Here is a 13656-nt window from a genome sequence, read left to right on the forward strand (position 1 = left end):
AGCCGGGCCCGGTAGACGTCGAACGAGTAGGATTATTCGCCGTTGGATCGGGAGCTGGAGCCAGGACACCGGGGTCGGGGCCGGGGCCGGGGAACAATGTCGGAAACGACGAGGACGGTATGCCGAGATATGCAGGATATCGCGCAGAACTGCGATCCTTCGAGGTCGGGGCAGAGGCACGGTTATAGAGAGAGCCGGTGTGCGCGAGAGTAAAGCTAGATACATATCCTCCGGTTCCACTATCCCCACCACTCACGATCCCCCACTTTCGCCCACCAATACCCATGTACCACGCTACGTCACCAACACATCGACATCGAGGCGCAAACCGAGAGAGAATACGTCTAAGTGTATTACCTCCGGGAGAGCGCACCGTTCCACCTAAATATGTAATAATATCTACCGGAGATACCGGCATTCCTCGACCTCGAGAAGAATTCGATCAAAATGTGTCGCGATACTCTGCTGGTATGCCAGGTGAGCTACGCGTTTCTCCCCGTCTCCTCTTGCCTCCTTTCCTCAGACGTTTACGCTTCCTACGTCTTCTTCGTCGAGTTTGCCCGAGTCATCCCCCTCCCCCTCCACCCTTCCTCCCACTCACAGTTCTGTTCGAACGAGATCGGATGCGAGATCGGCGTCTCGCGGTGTCTCGACTATTTTCGAGGGTGGGAGTTTCGAGAGTTTTGTGGATATCGAGATTTTAAGAGGATTCGTTCTTTCGCTTTATTTTCGATTGTAATTTCGATTATTACGATGATCGATTATTTGTTCTTTCTTAATTTCTAAAATGGAGAGAGAGTGAGTGTTTGAGAGTTTCGTGAAATTAAAAGAGGAGATTTGAAAGTTGTGCGTGCATGAATAAACAATTATTGAATTAATATTTTTTACGTGGAATCTTAAAAATTATTAGTCGGCATAAGAATGATACATTTGGTTGATTGGATTATTTTTTCCAAACAATAAAAAATTTAATATATTTGTACAAAAACTTTTATAACCGAAGCATCCTATATTTTATACGCATTACATTAATAGGAGAGAATCGAATGAAATGGTATGAGACTAGGATAGCAAAGAGATAGAATCAATTCTTCGAAAAATATATATCACACGTTTCTTAACACCCTGTATAACTGCAGTAAACCGATTGGCAGCTTGTCAGTTCTCTTGGAAAACAATAGCGCATCGATGCAATTTTATCGATGTTACAATCGGCAGGCAAGTCGATACTCAAGTTGATAAATATCAACTACTTTCCTTCGGCATATTTCACAATGCACGTCCATCTCAAGTTTGTATTAGTATTGTTACTATTCGTGTAATCGAACGCGCTCACCTTCGGTGTTAATTTTTTTAACACCATTTTCCAAATCATAAAGATAATTGAATTTTTCCTTGAAAATTTGAAATTTGTGAATTATTAGAGACGGTAAGGAGCGGAAATATCTCGAATTTTTTCTTTACAGCTCTGTTAAGTTATAATCTTTTTTTTTTTTGGTTAATTTATCAGGATAAGGTTATTTATTCATTTTATCGAACAATATTATTTTTTTTTTAAATTATTGATCATAGTATATAAAAATGATTGAACAGGATTGAATGATTTAATATTATAATCAAGAATTGAATCAATCTCGCTTCTTTCATTCATTCGTTCTTTCACATTTCGTTCGACGATATTTCGTAATTTGCCCGAGAGAAGAATTTTATCCGGCATGTAAATTTTAAAAAAAAGAAATAAAAATTCGAAAAATAAAAATAGCTCACAATGTACGAGGATACGGAAGATGCATCCGACATAGACGAAGATTTTTTCAACGCGTTATCGCTTCTACACTCGACGGAAGACGACAGCACGGAAAAACTTCGTAAAATGCTCGACACGTTCATCGAAAGAAGGTATGGATTTGACAAAACATTGATGGCGAGGATGCCGAAGAGATTTTTGCAAAACACGAAAATCTATGGGAAATCGAACGAAAGATCGGAAACGTCCACGCGGAAAAGGAACACCGCCTCGAAGAAAACCGGAAGTCAGCTGATTTTCGGGGGTAACGATAACGCGATGGCAGAGAATAATTGGAAACCGATGAAAATAATTGATACGGCGGACGTTGAGGATTGCAGCGAGAAGGGAGACATCCCGAGGATATCCATTCCCGATGAAGGATCTGGAGATGGATTATTGTGCAAGGTTTTGGTGATATTTTAGTAAAGTAAATTATAAATTATGATATTATACAAATTTAATGGCATTCATTATTTTTCTCTTCTTTGATTAATTATATATAATAAACATTTTCTTCTTGAACAAAAGTTAGCTTGAGAGAAGGTGCAAGAAAGAAAGATAAGTATGTATATTAGGATGTTAAAAATTTGAGTAAAAAAATGAATCTGTGTCGAAATCAAGATTATTTTGAAAAAACTAAGTTCAGTTTATATTTTCTCTTATTTACTATATATTCCATGTTATTATAATATTGTGTATTTATAATTAAAAAAAAATTCATCTTATAATTGTTATTTATATTTCAGATGATCTTGGATTAAAAATCTATATACTTTCTAAAATCTACTAAATAAATAAAGTCTACAATATTCAATATTGTTATACAATAGAAATATTCTAACTTCTTTAGTCTTTTACTAATATTCCTATTACTTGTTCCAATTTTGTATAACCTTTCTTTAAAAATATCTCTTTTCCAATTTCTAAATTTATTTTTAATCTCATATTTTATTTTATAAGATTTAATATATCTAATCAAGATTATTATTTTGAAAAAACTAAGTTCAAGTTTATATTTTCTTTTATTTACTATATATTCCATGTTATTATAATATTGTGTATTTATAATTAAAATTAAAAAAAAACTCATCTTATAATTATTATTTATATTTCAGATGATCTGGACTAAAAATCTATATCTACTAAAATCTACTCTAAATAAATAAAGTCTACAATATTCAATGTTGTACAATAAAAATATTCTAACTTCTTTAGTGTTTTACTAATTTCTTTTTACTAATATTCCTTTTACTTCTTCCAATTTTGTATAACCTTTCTTTAAAAATATCTCTTTTTCAATTTCTAAATTTATTTTTAATCTCATATTTTATTTTACAAGATTTAATATATCTAATCAAGATTATTATTTTAAAAAAACTAAGTTCAGTTTATATTTTCTCTTATTTACTATATATTTCATGTCATTATAATATTGTGTATTCATAATTAAAAAAAAAACTCATCTTATAATTGTTATTTATATTTCAGATGATCTTGGACTAAAAATCTATATAATCTTATAATCTTTTTAAAATCTACTCTAAATAAATAAAATCTACAATATTCAATATTGTTATACAATAGAAATATTCTAACTTCTTTAGTTTTTTACTAATTTCTTTTTACTAATATTCCTATTACTTCTTCCAATTTATAATCTTTCTTTAAAAATATCTCTTTTCCAATTTCTAAATTTATTTTTAATCTCATATTTTATTTTACAAGATTTAATATATCTAATCAAGATTATTTTGAAGAAACTAAGTTCAGTTTATATTTTCTCTTATTTACTATATATTCCATGTTATTATAATTTTATTATAATATTGTATATTCATAATTAAAAAAAAATTTATTTTATAATTGTTATTTATATTTCAGATGATCTTGGATTAAAAATCTATATACTTTCTAAAATCTACTCTAAATAAATAAAGTCTACAATATTCAATATTGTTATACAATAAAAATATTCTAACTTCTTTAGTTTTTTACTAATTTTTTTTTACTAATATTCCTATTTATTTTATTCCAATTTTGTATAACCTTTCTTTAAAAATATCTCTTTTCCAATTTCTAAATTTATTTTTAATCTCATATTTTATTTTACAAGATTTAATATGTCTAATTTGATTTTTTTTGCTTGTAACGAAAGATCTGTAACGGGGCAAAGCTAGGACCATTGATATTGTTGGAGTGTCAAGAATGTCAAGAAGTCTATCATCCTCTGTGCCATCAACCCCCTGTCGTCGATATCGACGTCTACGATCCAAGAATCGTGTGGAGGTGTAGAAAATGCATGGACACCTCCTCCGTAAACTCTGTCATCGCCTTCGATGAAAAAAAAGTGAAAAGGTCTCGTCTGGCCAGTGACGAGGGAAAACCCAAAGAAACTTGCACAAAGATGAACAAGTTGGTGAAATTGAACGGAAATATGAAGAATGAAACTGGAATCGTTGATCAAACTTCGTCTGGTAAATCATCGTTACGCATTTGCATCACCAATCAAAAGCTTGAAATCACATTTTCAATTGTAATTAAGTATCTCGTTTGTTGCTGATTTTATTTTCGATAGATTTTATTTTATTTTACATCTTCTATTCGTTAATGATTCGAAGAATTATTTCGATTTTTTTTTTAAATTTTTTAAATTTTTAGAAATTATGATTTCAAACTTTTGATTCGTATAATTTTCTTTACTTTTAATTTTCGAATATAACAGAGACCATTTGTAAATTTAGATATTTTGCAAAGAAATATTGGTGAAAATGCTATAATTGCAAAAAGTAGTTTTCATTCGAATCACAAGACGAGGACATCATCGTCGAGTCAATTGAGAAAACGAATCGGTTCGAAACTTTCAGTCACACGTCCTATTATAAAATAAATATTATTTACTATGTATTGATAATACCAAGCATTTAAATTTATATATATATATATATATATATATATATATATACATATATAATAAATACAAAAATTAATTCAATTCATCCGAGAAACTTTTCTGGTTGATCAAAAATTATAATTTTATAATTTTAAATTAACTATGTAAAAATACACTTGATGAAATTTTATCTACGCGTCATTTCTAATACTAATCTTATATCTCTCAAAAAAAAAAAACTTGTTTAAATTAAAAAGAAGCAATAATTCAACACGCCTAATAGTAGGTACATGCACATTACGTTTTATTATTTAATTACATATACATGTACAATGGAAAACCCATCTCCAAATACGTCTATTTCTTTCAAACAAATCCACGCGGTTACACACTACATAACTTCACTCTACAAACACTTCAATCACAGGGTAGCGGTATCTTATTTAAGCCGATTACAGATGGTGCTGTTGTTACATTATAAACCATACCGACGAGCCTTTCGAAAGTGAACTTAATAACTGAAATAAAAAGACGTGGTTTCATCGCCTCGTTCATTCAACCCCTCTCTACTTTTGCCTCATTTATCGTAGATGTATCGTATCTGTCATCGTCACACGTATCGTTCGCTTTTCTCACTTCTCTATATTAAGGTCAACCGAGTTCAATTACCTTCGGCAGCCATGCCGAAGTTTTAGCCTATGCTCGATCACTTTCGCTCTAATTGATCGTGCGTATACATACAGTGAAGATCGAGCGTAACACAACGTGAAGCGTCACATGAGAGCACACCTTGCTTCACAACGAATCTTTTCGCTTCGTATTGTCGTTCGATTTATATATTAATTCATTCGTATACGGGATGCATGTACATTATCGTTCATAAATGCTCGAAGATTTTTTTTTGAGAATTATATTTTTATTTACTTTTTGAAAACTGATTATATTATATATAGTTTTATATATATATGAAACATATTTAATTGAAAATATTATAGGTTAACTTATTGTTTGCGCGAAAGTAGTGTTTTTGTTATTTTTTTTCTTTCTTTCTTTCTTTTTTTTTTTTGCAATGTTATTAATTTTGGACGATAATGTATTTATAAATGAAAAAAAACATATAATAACGAATGACAAAATACGAAAGGATTCTATACGACCCAATTCTATTGATATTTTCGAGTATGAGCCAATCTTATCTTACACAATTCAATCGTGAATATATAAATCGAATGTAAATTAGATTATATTTAAAAAATATATATTTTTTTTAAATAATTCTATTATCAAAATGGAGAAATTATTATCGAGAAATTTAAAAAAAGAAGTTTAATTTTTTTGTTGTAATAAATAGTTATAAAATTTTCCAAGATGGCGACTTTACAAGATCAAGATCCACAAGGACAAGAATTCCGAATTCTGTAATGTTACATACTTACAGTCCAAAATATTATGGAAAATATCATGGAAAAATAATCCGTGAGAAATCTCGGAGAAAAAAATATAAATAAATTATTGCTAATTTTTTAAATACTTTTATATAACTAGATACTATAAAAGACATATACGTATACTTTGAGAAAAATGTACTATACAAACACAAAAGCGTTATCATACAATTTGTGCCGATTATCACAGAATTGTCAATCGTTTAAATGATTCATACATCGGGAAAGAGAAAATTGGTGAAACACACATTTCAATATGCCGCGAATTACAAGAATAATTTCATCGATTCTTAGGTTAGATCGAAGTTTCGAGAATTCCGTAGAATCGATATACTGTTCGATAACTTCGACGCTTATTGCTTAATCCAAATCTTCGAATCGAATCTACAAATTTCTCAAATCATTTTTCATAAAATTCAGCGAGAAAAAAATATACACGCATCTTATTTGTAAATAACTGTACAAGTAAAATACGGATTCACAAATAAATTTTTGTTATTCTTAAAAATATATATAGCTCGAATACAATTCTAAAAATAAAGTATAGAGAAAATATTTTAGTTTTTAATTTAATTTGTAGTTTCTCTCTAGTTACTCTTTTTGAGTCATTCTGAAAATGTTAACGTTTTATCATGATAAAAGTTTCCTAACTTCCTTTATCGTTATTACGACAAATTCAACCTTTTTAAATACGAGATCCTTAATACCCGCTATAAATTGTGTGGTCGAGTAGTTAAAAGCTCATTTCGAAATTACTATAATGTGCGTGCATGCATTAGAGAAATTAAATGAATAATATATATATATGTATATACGTCTAAAATCTCGGAGAGAGAAGACATTTTTCGTATCCTCTCTCTTAAGCTTTAAATACAAATATTAAAGGAATATTCTAATCTAGATGACCATTTTTTGGTATATTTTTGGCACGTGAAAAAAAAAATATGCATTAACAATTATTATATTGATATTTTTTTTAAATATTTTCTTTAAGTTTGAATTTTTTTAAATTTATTATCGTCCATATAAAAGATGCTATATTTGCATAAACAACATGAATATCTTGTGACGTAAAAAATAAAATATTTATTTTTTTCTTATTATAAAGAAATTCGGATATCTTTCAAATTAGATTAAATAACACAAAATAATGTTGTTAACATAATATGTTTTTATATTGCCAATAATTCAATTTTAATTCAAAAAATAACAAGATCTTTATATATGTGTATTAAAAACGCATATTTGAAAAGTATCGAGAACATTATATTGCCAATTTGAAAAATGCCATTTTGAGCAAAATTTCTGTTCATTCTCTTTATTCAAGTCTAATTCATCGTAAATTCACGTACATATAAAATATATCATAATATGTTGTGCAAATATTTTAAAAATATAATATTTAAAACTAAAATTTTTAATCTTCTAGGTTAGAATATTCCCTATCATCGATTGTTAACTTTCGTTAATTTTATTATTATTTGCAATAAAAAGATTTTTTCACTGTCTTTTCGGTATTTTGAATTGTATATATATATAGCATTTGCTTTATGTACACAAGGAGCAAAGTATAATAATGTTTTTTAATATATGTATATATAATCATTATTATCATACCATATACATATATATATGTATATGGTATCACTCTGCTCCAGAACCTAATTTGAACTACTTTACATAATAAATCTGTTGTTCGAACGGCGCAAGGTGACGTACAGCCTAATTCATGACAGTGATATCGTGCCAAATGGCCGACATCAATTAAATAAAGATTCTGACACATGTCAAGGTTGACTCAATATTGCATCTCATCAGCGCATCATGCTCTGACATCGAACTACAAACTACACACTACTTTACATAAACCGTTCTAGATCAGCCACGAACTAATCGTTCGTTGGAAATCGAACGCGATTTTATATAATAAGTTATAATAATAATAAGTTATGTACAAGCTTTCTATAAAATTATTTACCGAGGTGAACAACAAGTGGATACAATTTATTATTATTTAAATGTATGTATTAATCTTTTGTATATATTTGTGAATATACAAGATATTTCGAGATGAAAATTTTGATTAATTGTTTGGAAAATATTTTGAACAGATAATATTATATAAATGTACATTACATTTATAATACACGTTCTATTTATAATTATCGCTATAAAATTTTAAATAATTGTTCGAATAATAATATAACTTTAATATAGTTATGCAATTATTTCGTGTGTAATTTAATACTAATGAAAATATAAAATTAATCTATTAATGTCAATATGAAAATTTATAATAGGATATAATACAATAATATAATAAAATATTACAAAAATTAAGATTTATTTATATTGATTATATTTCTATGATTAAACGTAGAACCTAAAATGTATAGTAAAATTATCTATTTATCATAATCGTAATGGTCTCAAATTATTACAATAATATTCAGATCAATAAATAGATCTTTCAATTTAAATTATGCAAGCAATTTGATAAATATATATAAATTAAAGAAATACTTCGTTACTGATATTATTTTTATTAAATACATAACGAATTTATTACGATTTTTATAAATAATTAAATTTTCCTAACCTAAACATAAATATTAAAAATAGAATTCTTTTATGCAAAATTATTATATTATTTAAATTTCCAAACAAAAAATCAAATAATTATCACATCTTTTTTGAAATCTCTTGTACATTATGATAAAATGAACTATTTTTGCGATTGTCTTTTAAGACAATGTACTAATATAATAATACATATATAGCAGTGTATATTTTATCTATGTGCATCGAATAGCAGATAGTTATAGATATAGAAACTCATTTAATTTTGAAATATATTCTGATTAAATAAAATTATAAACGAATATCATCATAAAAATAGTTGATACGATAAGAATATCAGAAATAAGTGATTCATTAAAGATAATCTATTAGATTTAAATCTATGGATCATCATGGATGAGATGATGCCAATGACGGATACATCATAGTATCTTTAATACATCACTTGGCACGGATTTTAATGTTTGATGTCGATCAATTAATTCATAATAATTCGCAATTATATCTATATAATGAGTATAAACGCTTGATTTTGTATTACAATGGAATCATCAAGATATGTTTGATTGTACGCGATTTATGTTTTTTATATGCTTCTGAACACTTGAAAACTGAATTTAATGATCATTTTATGTATTCCAACAAAGGAATTTTGCTTAATAGTTTATTATAAATGTATACAGAGAAACATAGATGATTGCATGTTATTAAAAAAATATTAAAAACAATGTAAATGAATAAAAATTTCTTATATGAAAATACATGCCATGTAAATACATTTTTTTTAAAGAACATAGTGATGATTTTGTTCACCTGCTGTTCTTTTAGCGTTATATATAATGTCAAGGATTTATAAAACTAATTCCAGTAACTATAGCAGTGTGCTTTATCACAAATATTTTTTTTTCCTCTTACTTAATGTTTTGTGAGAAATATTAATGCGAATATCTTTAAAGAGAACATGAATTCGATTATAAAATGTAATATAAATAGTTATTTGAATTATCTTCGTCAATTTGCTCCGTGATTTTTGGACGTAACACATTCATGCTTTGGTCGAGAATATATGTATGTCATAAGATAATTATAGATTTCTGTTTGAATATCCTCGTCTATTTTCATTGTAATTATCGAAATGCCAATCGAAATGCCAATCGTATTGCACTTAAAAACTTGTATGCTACATATATAAACATAAACAATAATCATATTCATAACATAATATTGCTATAATCCATGTATTATGTAACTATCAAATAATTTATTTCTTTTTTTTTTTTTTTTTTTTTTTGGTGCATAAAATTTCTTTTCTTCATTTTTATATAATATGCGATTCCATGTATTATCCAAACACAAAATATATTGATTATTACAACTGTACAATAATGAATAATATTTCTATTCTATCTTAAATTATTACGTACATTTATTCCATGAACGTATCCTCATTAAAGACGAAAGACACGTTAATGTAAATGCATCCTACATGCTAACAATGCGTCAAATAGTCCGACGTAACAATGATGATATTTTAAAACAGATAAAAAAAAAAGAGATTTATAAAACGACTAGAAATAATTACCGACTAGATTTCTCACTTTGTAAAGAACTTTCAAAAAAGCAATTTATAATTTATAGATAAATTAGTCATTCTTAATTTATAGCTAACATGTCACAATTCTTTACTTTATGCTAATACTAATTCCTTCCTTATTTAAATTGAGACATAGAAATTAAATATGAAATTCGATTACTCTAAGTTTTTATATTGAATATTGTTTGTATGTAGGATACATATTTGTCTTGTATCACTACAAGTTTCCACTACCTAAAAGGCCATTAAAGATTTTTTTTCTCATTGCCTGGGAAGATACCAGTGCCATACTTTGGAAGCGCTAGATTTTTTAAAATTTTTTCTTTTTATTTTTTATCTTTAATTGTGCTTTCTTGTATAACTATTGAAAGATGACACTTATAATAAATGTAATAAATAAATCATTAATGACTAAGAAATACTATAAAAATATCTTAAATTTTTGCATTATGCAAAGTATACATTGAATAAAATGAGTATTATTACATCAAAATCCTTAATAATAATCCTTAATAAAAAAAATATTGTGCTTTAAACTGTGTATCCACCAAATATATAAAATATTTTTTATAAATATAATAAAGAGAATCTATTAATATCTAATAATATATTTAATCAAATAAATATGTGTCAAATAAACATTTTTAAAAATACTTTTGAATATAAATTGAGATTTGATAGATATAGAATTATTCAGCTTGAATTAAAAAAAATTATGACAATATGAATTTTATATTTGCAATTCTTTTTTTTTTAATAAGAAAATTTTTTTAATATTTGATTTTATTAAATTTTTGATTTCATTCATAATATATAAATATTTACAAATAATATTAATAAATATTTACCAATCAGTGGATACTCAGTTATATATAATATGTAATATTATTTTCTTTATCATTTTTGGCAATAGCACTTCCAGACAGTGGCAGTAGGCACTTTGATGACAATAAAAAGATAATAATGAGTACAAAATATTACAAGTTAATCCACCTTTAAGGCAGGTAAACCATTTCCAACAATCAATTGCTCCTTGGGAAAATCTAGAATTACGGTCACGTGAAAACCCATATTTGCAGAAGCAATCACATATTCACATAAAGAAAACCAGCTAAATGCTATTAAAAAAAAGATTATAATAAATTTTATATATATTTTATACATATCATTACAATTAAATTTAATTTAATTAAAAAATGTAATTTTTCTTACCTAAATCATGACACAATAACCTGTGTTTTAGGAAGAAAATAATAAGTCCAACAGTACTAACAAGACTAGTTATAAAAAGTGCCTGTTTGTACTGAAGGCTTTGTGCATTTGGTGTTATAAGACGACCTAATCTCACTGCTGTTAACATATATGTTAAAGAACTAATCATAAAGGCAATGAAAATTTTTTCATGCACAGCTAAAAAATAAATAATATTTATCAATTTCTATAATTATGAATTATAGAAGTAATTATGTTATTAAAATAATACTATAGTTTTAAGTAATATATATTATATTAATACTTACAATAATTTTCTCTGTTAGAAATATATGTAACACCACATAAAGCTGCCACTTCTGCAATACTTAACCAATAACATAAATTTAAAAGTCTACATCCCATGATTTTAGATGGTACATCTTCAATTGTCTTGAGTATTTTATAGTAATATGAATGATATACACTAGCAATAATTAGACGAGGACCTATATGTAATGCTATACTTATGCGCCATAAATATCTTTGAGGAGATATACCAGTAATAGCTGAGATTGATGGAAGTACATTATAAACCTAAAAATAAAAATATTTAAAAAAATAATAAATTAAATATATTTAAAATAATTTAACTAATTTAAAAAATAATAAATATATATATTTTACATACTCTACAGTGTGTTTCATGAATATCATCTTGTTGGAAAATATATGCAGTAATAAAACACACTAAAAGTGTAACAAGAGGTAAAGATACTGTTGCTATACATAATTTTTTGAATGATATTGCCACATGTATGGAACTTTTATTGTTTCCCACATTGTTTAATTCCATTGTGAAATTATGTAATAAAATTTGGCATTTAAGCACAAAATAAAAAGATTTAAAGATATAAGATCTAAATCAGTCTACATCAGGATCATTTTCGCCTTTCAATTTTTATTAAAAATGTTAAAAAGTTTTTTTAAAAATTTCATAATATGCCTGTAACAAAAAAATTTTATATTAGTAAAATGAAAAAACATTATAAAAATGTATTAAAACATAATCTATATTTTATTTTATTTCCATATATTATTTTATAATATATATATCATTACTATATAAAATTCACACTATAATATTTATTGGAATATTAAACAACTATGATCAATATTAGTACATTAAGTACAATTACATATTCATCAAAATGAGTTTTGTTTATAATAAACATGTTATTTATTATGTATTTATTTCGTTTTTTATTAAATAATTGAAACAAATATGTTATATTAAAACACATTTATGAAATAAAATAAAAATATTTTTCCAAAAGCAATCAAAACTGCAATATATTAGATCTTTGTTTATAAGTTTCATACACAAAATAACAAACATATTTAAGTTAATTATTCTATTTTCAGAATTGATTTTGTGGATAACCTACTTTTTCTATTTATAGCAAACAAAGGCACTGTCACGGGTAACGCGATGTTCGTGACATTTGCCTGATTTATTATCACATTTAATACTTTTGCACAGAATTTATAACTATGATTGAATTTTATTTATGTTATAAATTATTATTAAACTTTAATTAGTTAAAAACTCGCCAATAAATATTTTTTTTTTATCTTCTTTTTTTTATATAAGAAGTTACTTTACTAAAATGGTTATATCTATGTAATAGCATTAGATTTAACAGTTAGGTTGTTAATTAATTAACAAATAATTAAAATTTTATTTTTTGTTTAAAATAATAGAAACGTTTCGAAATTCGAATCAGTATATAAAAGATAAACAGAATGTATAATATATACGAATAATTAAATAACTTTTCAATAGTGTATACATAAAAAAGAAAGAAATTTAATAGCATGTCACAATTTCGAATGAATAACAATTTATTCAAATAAATATTCTGTTAACAGCGATTTGTTCATTCATATTCATTTATGATCTTCATGCAGAAAATCGAGAGAATTTACCTTATTCCTTGTATATAAACGTATCGTCTGCTAGTTTGTGAATTTCTGTTCAAAGAAATGCCATCTATGGTCTGTATAAATGTTTCTAATGGATGTATTTCATATTAGCGCCAACTTCAAATTTTTTCGTTTTTAAAAAAATTGAACTTTTTTTCCATTTTTAAAAAAATTGAACGAA

General features: G+C 26.2%; 2 protein-coding genes and 1 long non-coding RNA gene across 4 annotated transcripts; 2 read left to right on the forward strand and 1 right to left on the reverse strand.

Annotated features, from left to right (window-relative positions):
• Positions 1–490: 490 nt before the first annotated feature.
• LOC102654894 (integrator complex subunit 12-like) lies at positions 491–4739 on the forward strand. Its single transcript, XM_026446056.1, has 3 exons — positions 491–2194; positions 3945–4263; positions 4531–4739. Exons 1-3 carry the CDS (start codon positions 1769–1771, stop codon positions 4674–4676), a joined length of 891 nt encoding a protein of 296 aa, XP_026301841.1. The 5' UTR covers positions 491–1768; the 3' UTR covers positions 4677–4739.
• Positions 4740–7644: 2905 nt separating this feature from the next.
• On the forward strand, positions 7645–10365 carry LOC113218819. Its single transcript, XR_003304786.1, has 2 exons — positions 7645–8144; positions 9077–10365. It is a non-coding gene; the product is annotated as an uncharacterized LOC113218819 (long non-coding RNA).
• Positions 10366–11083: 718 nt separating this feature from the next.
• On the reverse strand, positions 11084–13648 carry LOC410754 (post-GPI attachment to proteins factor 2-like). Of its 2 annotated transcripts, none has more exons than XM_006562539.3 (5): positions 13479–13648; positions 12181–12495; positions 11819–12086; positions 11511–11708; positions 11084–11416 (listed from the first exon to the last, which is right to left on the reverse strand). In XM_006562539.3, exons 2-5 carry the CDS (start codon positions 12343–12345, stop codon positions 11283–11285), a joined length of 765 nt encoding a protein of 254 aa, XP_006562602.1. In that variant the 5' UTR covers positions 12346–12495; positions 13479–13648; the 3' UTR covers positions 11084–11282. The 2 variants fall into 2 exon arrangements, with proteins under 2 accessions (XP_006562602.1, XP_006562601.1); XM_006562538.3 differs by lacking the exon at positions 13479–13648 and adding an exon at positions 12938–13215.
• Between the last annotated feature and the right edge of the window lie 8 nt (positions 13649–13656).

Source organism: Apis mellifera, linkage group LG1, assembly GCF_003254395.2.
Source record: "Apis mellifera strain DH4 linkage group LG1, Amel_HAv3.1, whole genome shotgun sequence".
Lineage (NCBI taxonomy): Eukaryota > Metazoa > Arthropoda > Insecta > Hymenoptera > Apidae > Apis > Apis mellifera.

Excerpts from the sequence above, each read along its gene's own strand:
- LOC102654894 (XM_026446056.1), top strand. The coding sequence starts at position 1,769 with ATGTACGAGGATACGGAAGATGCATCCGACATAGACGAAGATTTTTTC. Across the intron at positions 2,195-3,944 it reads GAGATGGATTATTGTGCAAG|ATCTGTAACGGGGCAAAGCT; the intron begins GTTTTGGTGATA and ends TTGTAACGAAAG. Across the intron at positions 4,264-4,530 it reads CGTTGATCAAACTTCGTCTG|ATATTTTGCAAAGAAATATT; the intron begins GTAAATCATCGT and ends TTGTAAATTTAG.
- LOC410754 (XM_006562539.3), bottom strand. The coding sequence starts at position 12,345 with ATGGAATTAAACAATGTGGGAAACAATAAAAGTTCCATACATGTGGCA. Across the intron at positions 12,087-12,180 it reads TTCATGAAACACACTGTAGA|GTTTATAATGTACTTCCATC; the intron begins GTATGTAAAATA and ends TTTTATTTTTAG. Across the intron at positions 11,709-11,818 it reads TTCTAACAGAGAAAATTATT|CTGTGCATGAAAAAATTTTC; the intron begins GTAAGTATTAAT and ends TTTATTTTTTAG.